Source organism: Platalea leucorodia (genome assembly GCF_965183815.1).
Source record: "Platalea leucorodia genome assembly, chromosome: 18".
In the NCBI taxonomy this organism is placed as follows: Eukaryota; Metazoa; Chordata; class Aves; order Pelecaniformes; family Threskiornithidae; genus Platalea; species Platalea leucorodia.
The window spans coordinates 8032202-8056344 of record NC_138840.1 but is presented as its reverse complement, the minus strand read 5'-3'; the positions used below and the strand labels follow the sequence as shown (position 1 = coordinate 8056344).

General features: G+C 46.6%; 1 protein-coding gene across 4 annotated transcripts; it reads left to right on the top strand.

Moving 5' to 3' along the window:
* The first annotated feature begins 839 nt into the window (after window positions 1–839).
* On the top strand, window positions 840–24053 carry KPNA6 (karyopherin subunit alpha 6). Of its 4 annotated transcripts, none has more exons than XM_082329324.1 (14): window positions 840–971; window positions 13135–13268; window positions 14026–14121; window positions 14416–14515; window positions 14817–14911; window positions 15997–16128; window positions 16356–16444; window positions 17484–17583; window positions 18573–18736; window positions 19565–19643; window positions 19771–19896; window positions 20482–20609; window positions 21126–21304; window positions 22322–24053. In XM_082329324.1, the coding sequence occupies exons 1-14, from the start codon at window positions 968–970 to the stop codon at window positions 22504–22506; spliced, it is 1611 nt and encodes a 536-aa protein (XP_082185450.1). In that variant the 5' UTR covers window positions 840–967; the 3' UTR covers window positions 22507–24053. The 4 variants fall into 4 exon arrangements, with proteins under 4 accessions (XP_082185450.1, XP_082185447.1, XP_082185448.1 ...); XM_082329321.1 differs by having other exon boundaries at window positions 13135–13361; XM_082329322.1 differs by lacking the exon at window positions 840–971 and adding an exon at window positions 9290–9358 and having other exon boundaries at window positions 13135–13361.
* The last annotated feature ends 90 nt before the right edge of the window (window positions 24054–24143 follow it).

The window sequence follows — 24143 nt, the reverse complement described above, 5'->3', positions numbered from 1 at the left end:
GGAGGGGACAGGGCGCGAGGGGATGGGGCACAAGGGATGGGGCACAAGGGCTTGGGACACAAGGGATGGGGTGTGAGGGGTGGGACACGAGGGACAGGACACGAGTGATGGGATGTGAGGGGACAGGACATGAAGGAATGGGACACGAGGGGATGGGACACAAGATTGGGACACGAGGGATGGGACATGAGGGATGGGGCACAAGGGCTTGGGACACAAGGGACGGGGTGTGAGAGGACACACGGGACAGGACACGAGTGATGGGACAGGAGGGGACAGGGCGCGAGGGGATGGGACACAAGGGATGGGGTACAAGGGATGGGGTACAAGGGCTTGGGACACAAGGGATGGGGTGTGAGGGGTGGGACACGGGGGACAGGACACGAGTGACAGGATGCAAGGGGACAGGACACGAGAGGATGGGACACGAGATTGGGACACGAGGGATGGGACATGAGTGATGGGACACAAGGGGACAGGGTGTGAAGGGATTGGGATGCGAGGGGCAGGGTGTGAGGGATGGGACATGAGGGACAGGACGCGAGTGATGGGACGCGAGGAGATGGGACACGAGGGGACAGGGTGTGAGGGGGTGGGACACGAGGGATGGGACACGAGGGGACGGGGTGTGAGGGGCTGGGACACGAGGGGACGGGACACGAAGGGACGGGGTGTGAGGGGCTGGGACACGAGGGACACCGGTACAGGACGCGAGGGACGCGAGGCGGGGGCCAGGCCGGGTCCTCCCCGCCGCCCCCGCCCGCTGGGGGCGCCCGAGCGCCGCGGGTCCCGCGGGAGAGAGCGGCCCCGCCCCGCCCCGCCCCTGCCGCCTTAAGGGGCGGGGCGGCCGCCGCGCGGAGGAGGTTTGTCCCGTTCCGGCCGCCGTCCGCGCCCCTCGCCCTCCCTCTCCCCGGGCCCGCCATATTGTGGCCGCCGCAGCTCGGGAGCCGCCGCCTGAGGAGCCGCGATGGGTGAGGGCGGGCGCGGTCCCGCCGGCCGGGGCGCCCCGGCAGCGGGCGAGGGGGACGCGGGGAGGGGAGGAGAAGCCGCCCCGCCGGCCGGGCAGCGGGGACGGCCCGTCCTGGCGCCGCCCGCGCCCCTCACCGGGGCTCCGGGCGCCTCCCCTCAGCGGCGGCCGGGCCGGCCTGGCGGGGCGGGGGGCTGCGGGCCCGGCCGCCGCCGCTGAGTCATCCCGGCACGGCGGGGCCCTCCCCGGGCAGGGCCCTCGGAGCCCGCTGGCCGCGGCCTGGCGGCGGAGCCGGGGCTCGGGGGGGGGCGGCTCTTGCTGCGGGGGCTTCCCGGGGCAGAGGCCGGGTTGTGCCCCAGCCGAGCGGCCAGGCCGCTGGAGCAGCGGTGTTGCGGGGTTTTGCTCCCCGCTGGAAGCAGCGGTGATAGCGACTCGGTGATCAGCAGCTCGGTCTTTGGGGGGGAGCGAGGGGAGCAGTGGGGGTTGTTTAATGCTGTCATGTTCTGGTTCTTGGGTATCGGGACCGCTTCTGCCGCAGGCAGCAAGGTAAAAGCCTTGAGAGGCAGTGGCGGGGGTGGGAAGGAGCTGCTGCCATGGAAGCTCACGCCAGGGTCTGTGGCGGGCTGGCCGATCTCTGATCCTCGGTTCGTTTGAACTCTGAAGTTTGTAAGAGTTTAGAGCCGAGCTCAAGTGAGATTCTGCTAAACTGTTTGCCGTTCTGGTAACCCAGCAGGGCCCTGGCTGTTGTAGCTTTTATAAAATAAAACTTGAGCAGCAGTGTCAACATAAACTCACCCAGGCTGTCCCTGCGCAGCCTGTTGCTGTGGTCAATACAAGCAAATGTCTCCTGACCCTCTGCAGGAAAGGAGGGTCGTGGAGGGGTTTCTTTGCATATTCATAGCCAATACCACTAAATATACTTAAAGGCTCAGAGAGGTAGCAGGTAGCTCTTTCTGTTAGCTACAAGTAGATCATAACTGAGTCTTGCCCTTCAAAAGGGACTTTAATAACAGCAGGCGCTTTTTTTGTCGCTTTTGATGTAGCCTGAAATTGAAGCTCCCTGCTCAGGGAGGAGAGGTATCTTTTTCTTGAGGCTTCAAGTAGTAAGCGTGAACGGCTGAAGTGAATGGGAAAGCCAAGCCTGTAGCAGGGATATTCTCTATAAAGCAGAGTAAGGATCCTCTGGGAAGTAAGGATTAAGGTCTTATTAGCTTTCACCTGCAATATTGTCTTTTAGCTAGACTTGGCTTCAGAAGTCTTAAAAATGCCCTTTGGGGTGGGATGCTGCTTGGTCAAAATGATCTCGTGAGAAACTGCTGCCGTCTTCAAACCCCTCCTGTGATGTTCTGGGAAAAGGTAGTGGCCGCAAGTCTGTGTATGCAATGGCTGCAGCACCTCCCGGTCCAGAGCAGCTTTTAAAACTTAATTTATAGCTTGAGATGTAAAATCTCGACTGGCAACTTTGCGTAGAAAAATGTCCTCGGGCCTGTTGGTGAATGTCTGCAAACTGCCTGTGCTATCTGGAGCTGAGGACGTTCACGTAAAGGTGCTTCCCGTCCTTCCCCACCGCTGCGTCCCTGCTGCTTCTTAGAGTTTGAAGCAGGCGTTTTTCTGCCAGCAAGAATTTAATACTCCCCTTATTTGAATTATCCTAATGTAACTTTTTCTGAACTTTTAAAATAAACTAAGACTGCTTTTTTCATTGTTTTAGGTTAATAGGATTAAACGGCTGCAGCATAACGTTGTTACCCCTTCTTGTGTGGTGCAAGTTGAGGGTGCGGTAGTGTTTGTAAGCCGTTGTGATATTGGTCTTGCCTGTGTTGTTAGAAATGCTCATCAGTTTGTTCTTCGTTTGCTATGCAAATGACATGTCTAAATGCCTTTATAGTGCTATTTAGGCTGTGGAGCAGTATGTAATGCTTGATTCTTAATAAAACGTTTGCGGCTGATGAATTTAACTAGTTATTTGGCATTTTGCTTTGTTTGCTCGTGTTCGGGAGAGCAAACATGAACTTTGTAAAGGGGAGCTTGATCATTAAAATAGTGTAATAGTGAAAGTACTAATTCCTTCAGCCTTTCAGCTTTGAGCTATTGTGCTAGTGGGATCCAGATAAACTCAAATTTGCTTAGCAAATCAGACAGTACTGTTTGTTTCTGGAGCAAAGCACATGTTGGGAAGGATGAGCTTTTTGGAATTTTATAGCCCCCTGTAATTGTCTCTGACTATTTCTGGTTGGTTTAACCTTCTGTAACTCTTGTGGGTTGAGTTTGAGTTGGCTTAGTTGAAGAGTTGATCCCTGTTTTAAGAGCTGTTACAAAGGACTCCGTGACCTCAGGTGACAGACTGTTGTACTTGATAGATCATCAGTCCACTCTTAACGAAATCTGAAGGTCTCAGAACATTTAAATCGGGTTGAAGAGGACTTAAAGCCCCTCAAACCTCAGATTTTTGGGGTGAAAAAGTGGAGTTGAAATTAACAGGTATTGAGAACTGGACTGAGGAAAAGGTGGGTTCTTTTTACATCAGGGCACGGATAGCCTAAAAGGAACCCTAATCTTAGACTCACCCTAGTGAAGGACAAATTTGCTGTAGGACTGTTGATTTTTCCCCAAAGAGAATTTTTGCCTTTCCCTTCCCCCTCCGCAGCCAGCACCATCAGCGAAGCTGTTGCGCATTCCAGTAGCGATATCGCATCGCTGGCTCTTGGTAGCTAAAACAGAAGGGAACGAGCCAATGGTGGCTGCTGCACCAGGCAGCCAAATCGCTGCACGGATAAGCGTTTCACTAGCACAGCATGTACCGCCTGCGGAGCGCCCGGCCGGGGGACGGTGGCGGGCTGGGTTTAAGACAGCTCTGACAGTGAACTGGCTCTGCCTGCGCTTATTTGTAGTAAACACTCGAATCGCCCTGTGTGAGAACATAAAAGCAGCAGAGCGAACCTGCAAAATAGACCCACACAAGTGACAGGAGGACAGAACTTGGCCCCTTTTCCAGGGTTTAACAGCAGCTGGGGTAATTCCAGGGCTGTAGAGGAAAAGCCTTGAGTTGCTGCTGTTTGACAGGACTCCTTACGGAGTTTTTCTTCTCCTGCAAGCACAACTAGCTTCCTTCTCCCTCCCTTGTTGTCTGAGCAAATGGAGTGATTTTTTTTTTCTTTTTATTCACTGCAAAACTATCACAGTGACACATTCAATATAAGAATCTGTTCTTGGCTAATTTCTGGTAGCAGTTCAGAGCTGTCTGTATACAGTGTGTACGAGTAATTCAACTACTTTTATATAATTATTATAACCAACTTCATTTAATTTGTGTTTAAGTAGTACAGATGATTTAGGCTTCTCTTTCTGTGATTTCAACTGAAATCATAAAGTTGTCCCGGACACGCTTTTTCTAGAGGAGAATCCTCTAGAGACGTTAATAGGTCCGCACCTGTAGCTTCTGTCAGGAAGACCCTTTATGCTGTATTGTAAGGCGAGTGCTTAAGTGCTTAAGAATTGACTGAAGATGACAGGCACGTCTATCGAGTGCTGTAAATTGCATTACACATCTGAGTTTCAGAAGGATTTTTGTTTCTGTTCTCAAAGTTAAGGAACTCCTTCACAAACGGGAGATAGAAAGAATAAAATTCACGTAAGCACTGCTAATTGTAAAGTGATGCTCTTTACATTTATAAGGAAACCAGCAATTAATGCTGATGTACTTGGCTAGATGAAGAGAGGGACTTTAGATTTTGAAACACTTCGGCTTTGGTGATGCTTTGACAACGTGAGAGGCAATGAGGGGATGAACGTAGAAGTGGCCAGAGATTTTCTTTTCAGTTGTAAGCAGGTGATAGCAATAAGAAACCGTGTTCAAAACGGACATGCCGTACCTGAATGCTGAATCAAGTTTCCAGGGTTTCAGTATCGGTGTGTTCTTGTGAGCTGTATCGAGTAGCTGGCTGCAGAAATAACAGGAGTTTGAGAGTTACAAATGTTAACTATTAAGCCTTCTGGAGAAACACGGGATCGTGAAGCAATGACATGTAGTCCGCCTGATGTCCGCTGCCCGCTATCGACTCGTGTGCAGCCTCAGGAGATGACTGGCATGTTCTTACAGGCACCTCCTCTCCAGATCCAAAAATATCACAAATGCTTTGATTTTTTTTTTAAAGAAATGCCTCAGTAACTGTAATTGGAGATAGCTCTAATATCACATGTAGGTTTTAACACTGTCAGAGAACATGACTGGAGTCTTAAACCTCTGATTTATCACTGCTAGCTTGTTCTTCTAAAGGTAAGGTTCATTTTCTTTGTGTGATCCGAACTGCTCTGCTATCTACTACTACTAAAACAGTTTACTTCCACTGTCCTCTGGTCCTGGCGGACGTGGTGTTGAAAGCACAGGCATTTTGTTGAACACGGACCCTGCAGAGAAAGACACCTACCAAGCTTACTGTCCTGGTGACTGTTGCAGGAGTGTCCTGTGGTTCCTTTGCAGTGTCTGAACCTCCTTGTCACTCCGGACCAGGGTGGCGACTTATCTGAATTTGATGTGGTTTATCTCTATCTCCCTGCAACTCGGTCACTCTGAGAAAATACGAGGGGAGCAAGGGCAGCGAGGAGCAGTGACCATTCCTGTGCTGCTGGTAGATTTTTCGTGCAGCAGCAGTGCAGGAGTGTGATGCTGGAGGAACACGTATTTAGCTCAGAGCCTGTGCAAAGGGGGAGGCAGGAGGAGATGGGAGGTTCCCCTGGGTTTTCAGGTAAGTATATGAAATGGAGAAACTTTCTGCTGGGTTGGAGAAACCCAAAGACTATAGTCATAGGCTTCTCAAATGAAACTTGGTAGATCACTGAGTGTGTTTTGTTAGGACTTGGCCAATTTAGAGGGGGTTTAATTGTAACTGACCAAGTTTATACTATCCCAGGGAAAACTTTGGTTGGAGGGGGCCTTTGGAGGTCATCTGGCCCAGTGCTTGCTCAGAGCTGGGAAGCTTTGAAATGTAGTCAGTGGGCACTAATTGGCAGATCGGTGCTGATGGAATTCATTAAGTGTATTTGTTTACACTTGCATGATTCTACTCCCCTTCTCCACTCCACACACGCAGCTGTCGGCCTTCCTGGCTGGCCAGGCTTTGCCTTAGGTATGTGTCTTATGCCCAGCAACAGAACTGTAATAGATATCTTATGAAGATTACCTTCATGAAAGGGTGTTTTGGCTTAAAAAAGGCCTTGTCAGATCTGTCAGCGTAACTGTTTCGCTGCTCTGTCACTTTGGTCTGACTCAGCAGCACAAGTCCAGATTTAGACATGCGAGTCCCTGCAGTGACTCAGCTTGGAGGCTTTAATCGGCAGCTGAAAAAATGTTTGAAGCAAATGCTTTTTGTAATGCAGAGAAATGGGAAGAGCATCGTCTGGAAGGAAGCAAGGTTGGGTTTCTGATCCAGTAACATTAAGATGCCGTTATAATCTTGGTGTGGCAGTAATGACCCTGGAATTACAGTTTTCTGGCTGAACTGCTGTAGCTTATGTTGGCTTTTACACAGATGCTTATGGGATTTGAGTGCTCTGCTGAGCCTTCAAACTTCCACACTGTGTTTCGTTTCTTTTAAGCGGTAAATACCTTCTCATCCTTCAATATATAAGGATGAGTGTGGCAACTGTACTAGTAATTCTGTGGTTTACATGACAACTGGAGGATTTTTTTTTTTCCTCAGCGAAGCCAACCATTGCCAACAAAACCTATAGCAGGAGCCAAATTTCTTCCATCTCCTGAGGGGGCTTCCTTTGCACAAGGCATTGAAAAGGTATTGTTCAGTTAAGCTTCATCCCTAAGTTTGACGGCTCCTGTAGCTCTTGTAAGAGGATTCTCAGCTCACAGAACACCTGAAGTCAATCCCAGTATGAATTATTAGCTTAATAAAGCCTTGCTTTGGTTTTAATGGACCAATTTTTATAAATAATTTGAGTCCAAAGGTGTTAGCATTCAGAAGTTGTTGGCATGGGGACGTTTTAATGTTTATGCCAAAGATGTGCTATATGCTAGGAGGCATGGTCTCATAGTGGCTTTAAAATCCCACTTAGGCAATTTTTCTCTCTGGGGAGACGAAGGAAGAATAATGAAGTCAATTGGTTTCACGTGGGCTTTTAGTTGTGTGAGTTTTGAGGATGTAGGCAAACAGTCTTCTAAAAGAAGTTATAAAAATTGTGTTTTAACTGATTGATTCTTTGCAATCTTGAAAGGTGTATCAGAATTGGGCTTACATGTCTGTTTAATATGGCCCTGGCAAGGCAGCTAATTGCTTTGTGCTCTGAAATGACCTTAGCAGCTCCTTCCAGCAACTTACTCGTGCCTGGTTAACAGTGAGCAGAGCTCCTTGTCTTATATTGGCCTTGTCTCTCTTTCTGGCTCAGGATGATGGAGATGCATCTAAACTCGTGTTGCTGTTTCAATCTCAGTCCTTGTTTTTAGCTGGTCAGGTAGTGGCTTCATCGGCTGTGGCTAAACTGGAGTTACAGACTTCCCTTGAGCGTGTCACCCTGCATAGCCACTCACGTAGCTAAGAAATAAAAGCTAATGCTTCTGACACTTGGTACGTGTTCCCTTTTGGCCTTTCTGCCAAGTTCTTCAATTGCTGCTGTTTTCCTCAGGACAGAGGAGTCCCTCTGAGCTGGGATTAAAAGTGTTTTACTTGTTAGTGAGCCTTACATCTGCCTGGGCTCTGAGGTGCCCGAGCAAAGCTTTACCTAGCTGTGCTTTATCAGAGCAAGTCATCAAATGTGTATAAATGGATTTCAAAATTTATCCTGCAGAGATCCAGGGTTACCTGCTGTTATGTATTCAGGATATAGAAATAAATCTATATATGCAGGCTGATAATCCTTAGGTCTATTTAATGTGTCATGTTAGCACTGAATTTGGTGTCTTGGGGCTAATAGTCGGCAGATCTGATTGGAGGTGCAGAGCTTGGATGCTCAATAGGAGAACTGTTGAAATGCAAGTACTGTCCCTTTTTTCTGTGGAGCTCCTGTGAATAAAGTTCAGTAACGCAGGGAGGCACTTGGCTACAAAAGGCACTGGCTTAAGGAACTCTGTGAGCTCAGGGGATTCCTGGAGCAGAAGTAGTATTTTGTCCAAGCTCAGTCAGGACACTATTTTAAATGAAGTCAATCTTGCAAGTCTAAGTTTGCTGTTCTCTTGAGTGAACTCTGTGAGGTTTTGGTGTAAACAGCAGATTCTCAAGTGTTCTTCGTATTTCGAAACGGCGTTAAAACTTGTAGATTTGTGGAACTGTTTGGTCTGCAGAGGTGTTGGGACGAGATGGGTTGAAAGCTCTGCCGACTTAGTTTTTTAACACAGTACAAGCTTTTACCTCTGCAGTTTTTAATTCTGCCCTGGGGAAGGTGAATTGGACTGAAGAGGGAGAGGTAAGGGCGATGCACACTGAGCCCCTCTGTAGCCAGGGGTCAGGAATGGCGATATACTGCTGAGGAAACCCGGGTACTTCAAAGGGGCTTCCAGTAGCCAGTCCTAATTGAGCAGTGGAAAAGGTTGTACTGTTCCGGGGTAATCCAAGGGATGCTGAACTTGGAGGAAACCAGGTTCCTAGAAAACTAGGCTGTCTCTTGCAGCAGGAGGCTAGGATGGTAGGAATGAAGTATAAGCAAGGACCTGAAACATAAGTAGCTGGACTGGCTTTTGCTGGTTTTGGGAAAGCTATGTTTCTGTTTCCACTGATGGAGGAGGTGCCTCATTCTAATTCTGTCCTAATTCTTGTTGCTTTCCTTTCTTTTCTAACAACATATTCCTGCTGTGCTGATATTCTGGTAGAACAGGGCAAGCTCTGGCCCTTGCCTAACAGTCCTGCTCCCACACAGGCGTGCTTCTGCGCCTGGGCAGGCAGGGTTGGGCTTAGTTTGCTGCCTGAGCAGCTCTGGGGGTGAAAATATGGTTTTATGCCTGTTGTGAAGGGACGATGCTGGGATTGTGGTGTCTGGCCATACTGTCCAAATGCCTGCATATCCCTCTTGCGTTGCCATGTACTGAGATATTTGGAAGATAATTTGCAGCAAGCCTGGCCTCTTTCTTCAGCGAGCTGTTGGATGGGCTCACAGCGCTGTGCCCCAGGCACCTGCGCTCGGGCGCCTGCAGCCTTTCCCCATCATGTGAATGGGTACCTGTACCTGCCGCGCCAGGAGGGCGGTCGGGGGTGGCTTCTGGGGAGAGATAAGTGGTGAGCAGGCTGCAGGCACTGCCAGAACAGTTTTATCTGGTATGCAGTCTGTTTGGTGTGGTCTCAGGAAAAAGGGGTACCCGGAGCAGCTGCAGGCTGCACAAATTGCTCTGGGTGAGCTGCTGTGGTATAGAAGGAAAAAGCCTTATTGCCCAGCTTCCTCGGAGTGCTGCAGGTAAGCTTGGAGCCCCGGAGTTCTGGCTGGAACAACATCAGAACCATTTTGTAATTCTAGGGTGTGAGCTGATACTATCTTCATTTAAGGTAGGGCTTAGCTGGTTCTTACAGAAGAAAAACCTTTCCTGGGACAGCACCTTGCACTGCACCTCTCCTTGTAGGACAGCATTTGGTAGAGGTTAAGGCACCTGCCTAAATGCAATAGCTAAAACTTTAGAGCAGTTAACTTGCTCTAGTTAAGTTTCCACTGCCACTTCACAGTTCAAGAGCTTTTCTGTGAAAAGTGAAGCTTCTCGGAGCAATGATGTTAAGATCCAAAGTGAAAAAATCTGTGGCTTGAGTATCTTCTATGCATCCCTCACCTATGAGTAGGTGATTGCTTTCCCTGGTTGACAGTCCAGGTTACTCCAATAGTCTGATTTAGTGGGATTGTTTTACAGGTGTTCACACTGATAGAATTTGAGTTAATAATTAACGATGAAGCCTGACTTGCAGATACACTGGATGAGCTAGATGTTTTGTGCTGAAACACTGCAAGTGAAGAATTTGTACGTGCCTGGCATCCTGCTGTCTGTTTTGTTTCGTGTGTTTGGGCTTGCTGCAGTCTGTGGTGCCTCCAGCATCTGCTGAGCTCACTGTGAAGTCGTAACCCTGCATTTGTGACATTCATCCATTGCCATGGAAATGGGGTGTAATGTAACAAATTAGCATTCTAATGTCATTAAAGTATTGATACAGATGACCGACTGGAAAAAGTCAATGGAAATCATCTGAAGAGATCAATGTGTGTGAGAGAAAATGAAGTCAAGTGCCAGAGACACTGCTGCATAGTGATGTGCTCTTACACAGGCGATGTGAAAAATCCCTCCTCAGGGGCTGGCTGTATCTTTGGGGTTTCCCTCTAGTGTAACGGTGTTCTCGATGCTCTGGAAATACAAAGCCTTCGGCTGCAAGGTGCTGGGTGTGCTCTGGGACCTCGCAGCGTGGCCGAGAGTCTCTGGCTGCTCTCCGGACACCCGGAGTGGGATCCAGGGTGTGCCTAGCTGAGTGGGGTTGTGCAAGTTTGGAGGCAGCTGCACTGTCATGTGTCGCTTAGCTATTTATATGACTAACTGGCTGGTAATCCTGCCTTTAGTGTTAAGTCACTTAATCACTTTTTCCTCCTCCTTTTCTTAAAAACTACCTTTTAATTGGAGACTTAGCTTTCCAAAGGGAGGTAACAAGTTTGTCTTTGTTAGGGATTCTGTTGTAATCTTTGGAATTAAGCTAGTAACTCTTACTCTTTCATGTGGCTGTATCAGCTGTTAGTGTTGGGGTAGTAATACGAATACACTGACAAAACAGTGGTAGTTAAATACATTTCCTGAATGAAAATCTATATGTAGATAACACACCTTGCTACTGTAAGATCAGATATAAACCCCTAAAGTGTGTCAGTTTTTAGTCTTCTACCTTCTGAATTAGCTGCTTTTCAGTTAAGAATAATAAATTCTTCCTTCCAGTCTTGGCATACAGTGCTGCTGGGAAGAGGGATGGACAAGTGGGAGCAGTTGCATAGTTCCTGTGATCTTCAGTCTCTGCTTTTCTTTGCCATGTAAATGTGGTTGTTTTGGTTTTTTGGTTGGTGGTTTTTTTTTTTTTAGAATGAGGAAAGTGCTGTGAGATACCTTTAGGAACAGGCCAGCTGTTCCTCTGAACCTCTGACTTGTGAGAAATGAACTCAGGAGGAAAATAATGGTTTAATCCAGGCTTCCCGGTGAGGCTGGCAGCAAGGTATAGTCCAGCTGCCGCGTTTAGTGTTGTAAGTAGGTTTCTTGCCTTGGTTTTATTGAGGACAGGCCTTATAAAATGGGGTCCTTAGGAAAGGGACTAAAGGTAAACTTCTATAAGGCTCAAGCTTTTGCTTGTAATTTGATGGCTTCGATCCTACAGTCGGTTTTGAGGCTGTATGCCTTTTCCTTAGTGGCGCTCAGCGTGGCGTAGTCCCTTTTTCTTGTAACTTCTGGCCACTTACTGTTCCCTAAGCAAGTTACTGAAAAAGGCTTTTTAACCTGGCGCTGGAATACTGCTTTTACTGATGATGAGTGTGGTTGATGCCTTCTTTCTAGCTTCAGAGATGCCAATAAACCTGCAACCCATCGTGCTGCACCTCTTCAAGCCTGGCGTCGTTTCTGGGTGCAGCTGTTGGTTGCTGAGCTTCAAAACTGTTTCACAACTGTGGACAGCGTGGGGTCAGGGCTGTTGGCCAGGGACATGCATCTCTCTTACAGTGTAAATGACCAGAGGAACTTGGGGTTTGGTGGTTTTTTTTTTATTTATTGCTTTTCAGAAGAATGTCCTCTTGGTGTTTAGGCTAGGGAAGAGAATGCCCTCTTAGAAGGCAGATGCTGTGAAATGGAGTCTGACTTTTTCATGATGCTTGGTGCCTTTTTAGCTCTTTTCGGGAAATCATAGAACTGGAAGCATTTTGTTTCCTTTCCTGTTAAAATATGAATTCTTCCAATTGATTCCTCTTTCCATAGCAATGAAATGTTGGGTATTTGTACATTGCGCATGTGTTTTCTTGGCTTGGCTGTGGGCTTTCCTAGTAGGAGGGCAGTAAGGTCTGAAACTTCTCCAGATGATCTTGGAAGAGCTCCAGAATGGCTGGAGGCAGTTGATAAGTCGGACCGAAACTTTCTGTAAGCAATGTGGCTGAGGAGTCCTTAAAGCTTTGAAAGAGGAGGGGTAAGGAGATAGTGCTGCAGACTTTCGCAGGACGCTTCTTCTGCCTGCCCTTAGCAGTTGGAAGAAAACAGATACTGGTGTCCAGCAGACTTCTGGAGAAGAGTAAGTTATCTCAGTGTTAATTGGCACTCTGATGCTGCGTATCATGATTGCTTCCTTCCTTTCCTGAGAAAGGCACAGACGTTAAGAAAAGAATCTGTGTCGTAAATGGGAGAAAGGGAGAGTTTGGAAGGATGCAAAAAGGAGTCGACATGGTCAAAGCAGTGGATTGCAGCTGGATGCAGCTGAGGAATTGATATCCTTCTGTACTCAGGTTACTGCTTGGCCCGGGTTGCCTTTAACTGTGCCAAATAGTGGAGTGTCACTTCCCTGACTAGGAGGCAAATACACAAGTAACCAAGTTTGAAGTACTGCATTAGTCAGATATGAAGCAGCAAAATAAGTAGGTCAGGTACTGAATGCTTGCTGTAACCTGGCAGGACAAACATAGCCTATACGTTATATACAGCTCTGCTTTTTGCGAGGTTTTTTGTTATTATAAAGTCAAGGCCTCAGTTTGCTGTGAGTTCTGTTGGGGTTTTTGCTGTGCATACACAGTGAACCTCCCAGTCCGGGGAAAAAACAAACTGTCAAGGTGTGATTGATGCCGTAATGATACAAGGGAAATAACTTCTGCTGAAAACCAAAGTAGAACTTAGTTATGCTCCTCTTGAGGACAGTGAAGCTGTTTGAGTAGAAGCCTTTCATATGGGCAGTGTGCTCAATATTGTGAAGTTGGGTCCAGGTTCCTTTCAGAACAGTAAATCTACTCTATGCTTCCTAGAAACTTGGAAACCCACCTGCCATAGCAGCATGTCACATGAACTAAGGTTAGGATCACGTTCTAACCTGAGGCTCCTGCTTTAGTGCTTGAGACCAGCTCTTGCAAATAAGTCTGTTTAATCCGGCTGTTCCATGTGCATGGACTTCCTTCTCAAAAAGGACATGTGGGTAAAGGAGCAGAGTGACAAGAAATCTGAGGCAGATATTTTTTTTTCCTCTTCACAGAAACCATGGCGAGTCCTGCGAAGGATAACTATCGAATGAAGAGTTACAAGAACAAAGCCCTAAATCCCGAGGAAATGCGACGGAGAAGAGAAGAGGAAGGAATTCAACTGCGCAAACAGAAACGAGAGCAACAGGTAACTGTCACCTTGAGTAGCTTGTGTACAGCCTTAACACAACCAAGATTGTGCTGCTGCCAAACTGGAATCTTCAAGGATCTGTGCATTAAGGTTCGTTGGCAGTCCTCTTATTTTTCCTGTTCTAACTGAGATCTTGCTTTTTTCTTTGTACCTAGTACAGAGTGTAGCTCACATCAAGAGCTCTCCAAGCACTTTGTCCTTGGGGTACTAAAGGTTTTTGTTCACAGATCCTTGTTTTTAAGGGTTTTTTAAAGTTTTTTTTTATTAATTAGTGAATGGGGTTATTTCCTCAAGAAGCAGGAGGAGCAAGTGAAAGTATGGGCTGTGTGTATTTCTTAACTCTGAGCTGGTTTTTTTTTTTTTTTTTGGCTTGGAGGTCTATGAAAGTAAGAGGTGATTCCCAGGTGATGTATGTGGCTCAGTCTAAATGTTTGCTCTATTAGTGCGTCATCTACAAGCTGCCTTCTCCCCAGTTTCCTTAACTTGTTAGGTCAAATTCTGCACTTGCCTGTACCGGTGTCTCAGTGACTCGGGCATTTGCATATCTGAGGGCAAGACTTAGCATGTTTTATTATTGGGGTTTGTATGCCAAACTAGTCTTCAGAGTGCAGAGCTGTTATTAATGACTACTTTTCTATTCAGGTTGCATTTAGCCTAGCTGACGGTATCTTGTTTAAGGAACGAGAATGTCTAGTTATGAAGACTGTTCTTCATTGCTTTCTAATAATGACTCCGGTGTCTTGTTCCCTGCCAGCTCTTTAAAAGAAGAAATGTGGAGCTGATCAATGAAGATGCCTCCATGTTTGATAGTCTCCTTGTGGATTCCTACGTTAGTTCTACAACATGTGGGGTAAGGTGCCTTTCCTTGTTGCCGTTGCGCCTTCAGATAGATTCAATGCTGTGGACTGCGTAGAACTGATGAACCTCAATGGTTTTGTTTTCTCACTTCTGAGAATGTTGCAAATATTACTACAGTGAACTGGAAAAGTCTGCCGGGAAGTGAATAGTGTGCTGTAAGGTCAAATTGTGAATCTTTGGATTACTAGCTAAGCACAAAATCATGGTAGGCTGTCATGACTGTGATGCCTTAAATAATCTTGGTGTGAAATGGAACCATTGTTCTGTCTCCTTTGCATCTTTTCAGGAGGGAGTGATCACAAGAGAGATGGTAGAGATGCTTTTCTCAGATGACCCTGACCTACAGCTAGCAACCACTCAGAAATTCAGGAAGTTACTCTCCAAAGGTAAAAATAACTCATCTTATCCCTGCCATAGCCTTTCTTTTGCAGGCATTTGTGCACCTGTATTGCTATATGGAAGCTTAGCAGCTTTGAGCTGGGGGAAAGAAAGTTAAAATCTGGAAGCTCAATAATCTAGTATATTGCTAATGATTTACAGTTGTGTGAATTGTAAAGACAGTGATTCTGAGGAGTTGATCTGCAGAGTTCAGTACAGCTTGAGATCATTCAATTCAGTAATAGTTCATGCTTGTTGTTCCCCTGCGTTAGGCCTATATACTGTTTTGACACTGCCTTGCTATTTCAGAGCCGAATCCTCCAATAGATGAAGTGATAAACACTCAGGGAGTGGTGGACAGATTTGTTGAATTCCTGAAAAGAAGTGAAAATTGCACGCTACAGGTAAAGGAGATGGTGTTATGAATTCTTCATGGCATGTAGCTGTTTAACCTTCACAGTTTAGGAGCTTGAACCTGCAGGTGCTATCAGGGAAAAGTGGTGTCTTGAACCCAAAAGGTGCAGGTTATATGATGTATACGAGAAGAAAAAGGTAGCCTGTAATGCTTAGGAAAAAAAAAAAAAATTATAAATTCCTCTAAATTAAATTCTTGGAAGAATGCTGGCAAAAATAACATAGTTCAGCTGCAGCGGAAGAGAATTTGGTCTTCCTGTGTCTGATATTTCTGCTGGGAGCTAGTGGAGCCACGGAATAAATATGTAGGGGGAAAAACCTCTATTATTGGAGGCTTTTAAGTACAGGCTAAGAGTCTTCTAGAGATGGCTTAGGTAGTGCTGATCCTGCCGTGGGGCAGAGGGATGGACTAGATGGCTTCTGGAGATTCCTTCCAGCTTGGTAATAACTATAGTTACTTTGTAGGGGTTAAAGATACTTCCATACATGGAATTGGATCTGAGTTGATGACTGCCTTCATCTTTCTTCCTGCCCTCTGGCCCAAGGCCACGTATCGTAGGGGCTTACTTTCGAGAAGAACTGAATGAAAGTCTGTTTTTAAACCAAAGAATGAGTGGCAAAAGCAGGGAACTTGCTGCTCAGCTTCACTTGAACTCAAGGCATCTTTGTGGTGGTAGCCAGATGAGAGGGTGGGCTAGAACTGGCTACTCTGGGCTAGCTACAGAAAACTTTCTCCTCCACATGTGTTTACGCACTATGTGTCTTCGCTTTTCTTGCTGGAAGATGGTTGTATAGGTGGAATGATGTGGTGTGACTGACGGGGATGTCTTCACTTGCTAATCCTTTAAGAAGCTGTAGCCTCTGAGAAGGCATTTAGCAGATGCAGCTTTTTTATTGCTCAAGAAAATAAAATCCTTTCTTTTGAGTATTGAGGTGTTCTGTTGTGATATGCTTGCTTTCTCTCACAACTGTTTTAGTAGAAGTTGAAAGAATTATAGCCAAAATTTAATGGCAAACATTTTGCTAAATCAGGATTATTTTATTCATACTTTTGTCATTTATTTGCTTGTTTCAGTTTGAAGCAGCGTGGGCACTGACGAATATTGCATCAGGAACTTCCCAACAAACAAAAATAGTAATTGAGGCGGGGGCAGTTCCTATATTTATAGAGCTATTAAACTCTGACTTTGAGGATGTTCAAGAACAGGTAAGGTTCACTTCTTTCTTCGGGGTTAGGGAGAGAACCACAGTGGATTGCGCACGATTAAAACGCAGTGTTTAAAATGAGTGACCGGTGTCTAACAACTGGCTTCAGACCACAAATTCAAGTATCGTTTGCCTGGAATTCAGGAAAATGCTTTCTTAGCACACTACCCTTTTCTTCCTCTGTTCAGAAACTGTGTGAATGCTAAAACTGTTGCTGTTTCCTTTCAGGCTGTCTGGGCATTGGGGAACATTGCTGGAGACAGCTCTGTGTGTAGAGATTATGTCCTTAACTGCGCTATCCTTCCTCCCTTATTAATGTGAGTAGCCATGAATACTTGCCAGTACAGTTCTTGAAGTCCCATTGTACGATAGCAGAGCAATATCTGAGCTGGGTGACTAGATTCCCTAGCAATGTGCGGTGGTGTTCACTGGGAGTCAAACCATTGGTACCGGATAAACCGGCAGTTCAGACAAGTATCTGATAAATAGAGTGGGACTTGGTAGATAACATGCCTTCTCACAAACCTTTACACTGCTCTGAATCTGAAGCGGGTGCTGTTGCAGTGTGCTTGTCTTTCTGAAGAAGTCACAGGGCTTGCTGTTTCACTGCGTGTCCCTCCAGACGCCTGCTCTTTGTGCTTATGCTGTGGATTTCAGGTGCTTGTCTGAGCGGGCTCCTCTAGGACTGAGGAAAGGCAGCAGGTCTCTGCACACCACCTTGCCTCTGCAGCTCTTAAGTGTGGTGCATACCCACCGTAGTCGGAAGATCTGTCTGCCAGGAGTGCGCTCTCAAGGGCTGTTCACTGCTCTGGAAAGAATTAATCTTTACTTTATCCTCTCCTTGGCAAACTGATGCTTTGTCACAAGTGACTTGGCTTGTTCTCCTGCTACCTCTGTCGGTCACCTGTCAGCGGCGATGGCTGACTGAAGTCCTCAGCCCGCAGGACTCGCTGTCCTCATTGGAGCTGCGAGGCAGCAGTTTGTGTCAGTTGGTCTCTAGTGAGGACCATCTGACCTCAGGTAGGGGTGCGAGTGGCTGCCCGGGCTGAATTTGAACTTGGAACTCCATTAGACTAACTTACCCTTCCATCTGCAACTTGTCCGATGTGGAACTTGCCTTCCTGACCCACGCCGCTTGACGTTGTTAGAAATAATAGCTATTTATCCTAAGAAGTAGTTGCATGTCACTTCTCTTCTTGCTTGTCGAGAGGCTCAAGTGACAAGCAGTGTGGCTTGAGCTATAGCAAGCGGAATAGTGGTTTGACTTCCTTAAAATCACACTAGTTTTCCTTCTTTTGATTCCCTTGCTGGCTTCCACATCGAGGATTATAATCTTCACGGTGATTGTCTCTTTAGGCTCCTTACGAAGTCCACCAGGTTGACAATGACACGAAATGCTGTCTGGGCCTTGTCAAACTTGTGCAGAGGAAAGAGTCCACCACCTGAATTTGATAAGGTGAGAATAAATGCCTTGTTGGCAGACAGGTGATGGGGAGACACCCAGTTAAGATGTTTGTCTAAATTATTTTTGGCTGTTGGACTTCTGTAAGTCATTCCGGGAGGGAACAGGGTGAGGCTTTTCCTGCTGAGGCTGATCTTACTGTTCAGCAGATGTTTGAGTGCCTGTTTATTTTTCTGCCGCCCTTTCTGCCTGGCTCTGTTGGCCGCCCGTCCGCTGGACCCCTCAAGTAAGGGGGCAAGCCCAGGCTTCCCTGCAAGGTCACGTACACTGTGGGCTTCTCTGAAGCCTGTTATGAGCTCTGGAAGTTTGAGACCACTCAAATTGTGACTAAAAACTTGATTCTGAGACCTCTAAATGCTACAAAACGGGACTCCTGTAGCTACATGGGAGCTGTGGTAGCTTTCCTCTTTCCCCTTCCTGGTGTGGCACTAACAAAAGGTTCTGCTGGCCTTTCGGGTGTCTCATCCTTCTTTGGTAGAACAAAAACGTTCCAAGATCAATGTATTTCACTTTTGTGTCAAAGCTGGGAAGCCTGTGGTGAGGGGTGAAATCTGAATTGAGTGTGAATGTAAAACCACTTATAAACGATTGAAGTATTCAGGGGTGTAACTGTTGATGGTTGCTGCTCTGAATACTGAGCTATTTAGGGTTATAAAAAGTAAGAAATAGAGCAGTGCTCTTGCATAAGAAATGCAAGGAGCTTCCGAATGGTAGCATGCACAGTAGCACTTGTCTCAGGAGCCTAGACTTAGTCCAAGAGGCAGGGATGTAATTTTAGTAATAAAGCCATTGAGGTAACTTTAGACTCTATGATTACGAGGTATGTGAACCAGCAGGGAAGCTGCTGACTTTGGGGAAGGAAACTGTGGACATTCAAGACCTGATAGGTTGCCAGTCAGCATAGCCCCACGGTGTTTGCGTGCAAATGTGGTGGTCCTTGGCAGAACGTGACTAACCGTCTGGGGTGGTGGCTCTTGTTGTAGGTGTCTCCCTGCCTGCCAGTCTTGTCCCGATTATTATTCAACAGTGACTCTGACTTGCTGGCGGATGCATGTTGGGCTCTTTCCTACTTATCAGATGGCCCCAATGAGAAAATACAAGCAGTTATTGACTCGGGAGTGTGCCGGCGACTGGTGGAGCTGTTAATGTAAGTATCTTGTCTCGCTGCTGCAGCCCAGTGAGACTGGGAAGCGTGTGACTGAGCATGAGTTCGTATCAAAACCCATCAGAGGACTCTTTCCACCTCTCATGGGCACAGGATCCAGGTAATGGTACCTTGGCTGACTTGGGAGCAGGTATGTAGGAGGGTCTGAAGCAGGCTGAGCGCTGTAGCTTACTGGCTTTTCTTTCGGAGAGAAGCTGAGTGTTTTCTGTTGCTGGAATGCTCGTTAATACCGTGCACTAGGAAGAGCTTATTAAAGAGGGATTGGACCGACACTTCTAGTCTGTGAAGGGAGAGAGAGGACTGCAGGGTGTCTTGTGCTCTCAAATATGCTTACGGAAGCCTCGTTACTAGGCAAATCAAAGATGGCAAAGTATAGTGTCTAGCAAAAGCCAGCTTGGCTTTGTTTCTCTGATATCTATATGGAAACTTGGACAAAAGCGTTTGCTGTTTGCAGTTTGAACCGGCCTCTTTAACATCTCCAGAATTGGTAGAACGCAAGATACTTGCTTCCAAAATTATCCTGAAAAATTCTGGGTGTTCTCATGGGGTTAACAACATCTTTGTTCGGGAAGGCGATGTAAGAGGCGAGATCTGCAATTAAGCTGAAGGTGGTGGAGTTAGGATGTTAGGGTGAAAGCAGCTCTGTATTGCAAGTCTGTCTTTGGTCTCTGCTTATCCAGTGGCAATACAGTCAACTTATTGTATGTTAGGGGATGGAATTCTAAGTAAATAATTCAGAGAATCTTTGGAATATCCAGGTGCATGTGATCTGATAGATTTGGTTTTGTCCTTCCACCGTTTTTCCTGCAGGCACAATGACTACAAAGTGGCCTCCCCAGCTTTGCGAGCAGTTGGCAACATCGTGACGGGGGACGACATCCAGACCCAGGTGAGGGGCAATTACTGTCCCGCAGGGGAATGCAGGGCCCGCATAGCACATTCACGGTGTGGAAATGGAAGGTATTTAGCTCTGTACCTGACACTGGTGATCTCACTTCTGCTTTCTTTCTCAAAAGGTGATTCTGAACTGTTCAGCCTTGCCTTGTCTCCTTCATTTATTAAGCAGTCCCAAGGAGTCAATCAGGAAAGAAGCCTGCTGGACTATATCTAACATCACAGCAGGAAACAGAGCACAAATACAGGTACGGTCTTCTCCAGCTCACCTGTCACGAGCCTACGTTCCAAGCTCAGCACTAAGGATTTGCAACCGTTTTCTTATCTGACACTGAGGCTGGTTTTGTTCACATCTCTTGTTCCGCAGTAACTTGTGAATTTGCTGCTCCCAGCCATCTGCCAAACGAGAGCTATAAAAAGCTTGTTCATTGTACCAGCAAAGACTAGGCTGAAGCGAGGCCCACAGGTTGGATCGTTGGAATAAGAGGAGATACAGCCCCTATTTCTCCATGCTCAATTAGAGATACCCCTTTGAAAAGCTGGAGCTTGTTGAGTTTTAATTATCCTTTTAATGACCTACATAAAAGGCAGATAAGTGATGAAAGCATTCCTACAGTATTGAGGCAATAATAGGGATCATCTGCTGTGCAAGTTACAGAATTGAATCTTGCGTTAATAGGATTTGGCTGAGGAATAAAATGGAGGAATTGATGAAGGGTACAGCTTGGAAAGTTTGTTTTGCATTGGAAAATGGAGGTGGAGGTTTCTTTCTTAACAGCCTTCTAGAAACTGTGTTGCTGATTCAGATGCTTCCTACCGCTCTCTCTCCCCAGGCAGTCATAGATGCAAACATTTTCCCAGTACTGATAGAAATCTTGCAGAAAGCAGAATTCCGCACGAGGAAAGAGGCAGCGTGGGCTATTACAAACGCAACGTCAGGAGGAACTCCCGAACAGATCAGGTACTCCCCGCGGCTCCTCTTAGGGGAAATCTGTCGGAACGCGTGGTAGCTTTGTCTGTATGGAAACTGCAAAACGAGTAGCAAGGGAGTAGTTTGGAGACCCTCCGAGAGTACCTGAGGCACAGGCAAGGCTACAGCTGGATCGTAGACTGTGCTGTAAATTGTAGCTTCCTCCTGAGTACGGTTAAGCTAGTCCAATTACTTCCCCGCACCCGCTTTGGATAGCTTAGCCTAGGCAAAGTCTGCAAACTTGATGACAGATTAAATTCCAGTGTGGACTTCATTTGAGTAGCACCTGGATTTCAGAAGGAGTTAGCAGGTTTCTTAAAAGAGGGGGTGTGTATACAAATGCAAATAAGCGGATAAAAATTTAACGTGCAGAACGGTAAAAATACATTTTAAGGTAACTTTTTGTATTTTTAGTTTGACTCATTTCCCTTGCTCTTTCTAACTGAGCAAAGGTGATGCTTGCTAGACCCTGAACAACAAGCAATGTTGTTGGTGCTCTCTCTTCAGGTACTTGGTAAACTTGGGTTGTATCAAGCCTCTCTGTGACCTGCTGACTGTCATGGACTCCAAGATTGTTCAGGTGGCGTTGAACGGCCTGGAGAACATACTGAGGCTCGGAGAGCAGGAAGCCAACCAGAGCGGGACAGGCATCAACCCGTACTGCAGCCTGATCGAGGAGGCCTACGGTAGGTCGTGGCCGGCGGCCTTGGCGCCGGTGACTTTGAACACCAGAGGATGTATTGAAAGGTGTCTGCTAGTTTGGTTGCTTTTCTGCTGTGTTAAGGGATTTAATTTATTCCAAACTAGCCGATATTTGTTCCAATAATCTGTCTTTTTAGACTCTTACGATTGGGCACAGGGCGAAATACTGAGAAGTAAAAACTGTCATAGTTCTGATCCCAGCTTCCTAGACCTGGAGGCCGAGCTGATAATCGTGGCTTGCAGCAGCTGGGAGTATTAATAGGAAATAAGCTGAGCGAAGTAAAAAGTGACACTTCTGGGTCTGAGATTGCTCTAACTGTACCCAGCGGTACACTGTGGCTGTGCAGTGGAAATCCAGAGAGGCTTAGCTTTTCCCTGGAGCGACTTAATTTGGTGGTGTTTTTTTGTCCTGCTCTTAATGCTTTGAGGAGCAGTTCCTATTTTGGTCTGAAACTCCCTGTATACTGCCAGTGTCTGATTTGCCCTCTCACTGACTGTTACATCGTGTGTCCTGGTTCTCCCAGTAAGAATAATTCTTGAAATTCTTGCGAGTATCTTGTGCCTGGATGCTTTCTGTTCAGCAGTGGATTTAATTAGGACGGCTAAAGCTGTTGCTGCCCTTCTGCTGGAGGCTACTGGGACGGGCCCTGCTTCCTTCCCCTCCCTACCCCCTGCAACTACCAAACTGTTGGCGGCCAGTTGTTTTAATTTCACTGAAATCTGGTTTCGTCTCCAGCAGAGAGCTGGGAGTGTGTCTGCTTTAGCTGTGTCAGCTAGACCTACTATTGAAATGACATTAATGCTGCCTGCTACAGATGACATCCACAAGCAGCTCCGGAATAGTTAGCTTTAGATGCCAGGGCTGCTCACAAAATGCAGATCTAACGCAGACAGAGGCCTTGCAGTGAATAGGGGCAAGGGTGGAGGATGGATGTGGGACAGCGTAAATATCAGCATCTCCTTCTTTCATCGCATTCCACTTTTTTTTTTTCCCCTCCAAGGTTTGGATAAGATAGAGTTCCTACAGAGCCACGAGAACCAAGAGATCTACCAGAAGGCCTTTGACCTGATTGAGCACTACTTTGGCGTAGAGGATGACTCCGCTCTAGCTCCCCAGGTAGATGAGAACCAGCAGCAATTCATCTTCCAGCAGCCTGAAGCCCCCATGGAAGGTTTCCAGCTATAATGTGCCCGGAGGAAAAGAACACCACAAACTTGCCAGAAAGCAACTGGGAGCAGCTGATCGTCCCATCCCCTCCTTGCAAATGGAAGGCTAAACACCCACTCCACCTGTTAGGAAACAATTCTTCCTTCAAACAACTAGAAACAGTGCTTTGTCCTCACAGAAAGAAGGGGATTTTCTTACACTTTTTTTTCTTTTTGCTGCTGCATACATATCTTTAAAGCAGGCATCTGGGTGGAGGAAGGACACTGAGGTAACAGATTGCACCTCTTGGGGTTTTTTTTTTCCTTTGTGGTGATCTCTCCCAAATGTCACTTTTTACCTCGGGTACTTAATTGAGATTTCAGCATTGGGTTGGGTAAGAACACAAATAGAAAGTAAGCATTCTGACAACAATAATTCTGGAAACCTGGGTTGATCTATTTAATTTTTTTTTTTGCACATGTTACTCTTTATTAAAGACTCTCATTTGCCAAGAGCGAAGTTTTAGCCCTGGCCTTTCTGCGACCCTCCTTCAGCGGACAGTCCTGTTGAACCTGGGCCAAGTTCCCCTGAAATACTGTAAATGGACAGAGAAATGGGAAGTTCTCCCGCTCCTGGGAAGATTTTTTTTTTCTGGGGGGAAGGCTTCTTCCCTTTGTCTAGATTTTTTTTTTATTTTTTTGAAGAACTGCTAGTGGTATTTACAAGGAGAAGAAAAAAAAAAAAAAGCAACAAGACCCCAAAGATGGTAACTATGAAGAGGGCGGGATGCTTGGGTGGTTTTTGGAACAGGAAGCACAGCTGCCGTTGCACAGGCTTTGTTTGCATTGCTACTGACTGAAGTCACAGAACTGTTGAAATGGTGAAACCCATCTTCATCTTTACTTGAAATATTTTTTTTTTTTTTCCATGAGAACATGTTTTGAGTTCTGGGTTTGGGATGGTTTGGTTTTTTTTTTTTTTTCTGACCGGGGTTGGGGTGGATCATTTTATGGGTTGGAGGAAGAGGACATAGCTACACTTGACAGCAGTGTTGTGTGCGGTGTTAACTTCAGTAGCAACAGGCCTGAGTTTTCAGGTTTACCTCCTGCTCACAGTTGGATCATGTACATTTTACTTCAAAAAAAAAAAAAAGTGAAATCTCTGTATTTTTTATATTATATATAGGTAGATATTTGTCTAATTGGGCTTCAGAGAAAAATATATATGAAATTTCTGTAATTTATGTAAATAGAGCACTGTGAGGCAGGCACACCTGGAAATGACGGCCCCAACTCACTCACTGGTTGTCCTGCTTCTTTTCCTGTTTACTCACGTACTGTATAAGCGAACATAGAGCTGTCTTAAACCTCCTCTACCAGTTACTTAGCCAAGATTTCATTCACCAAAAGCCGAGGCGCTGGGCTGTGGAGAACAAACACACGCGTGGGGTGCGGGGAGAGCCGGCCGCCTGCTGCGGGGCCTTCCAGGGCTGAGGAGCGAGGCCTGGTGCTGCTCGCACGCCGGCCGCGGCTCTGGTTTGACGAGTCCTTTATTGTGAAACGAATAAACTACATCCGTGCAGTTGATGCGGTGTGGCTGCGGCGGGAGTCTCTCGGTACCGGGGCCGGGAGGGGGTTCCCCTTCCCCGGGCTGGGTGAAGGGGGGAGCGGCGGCTG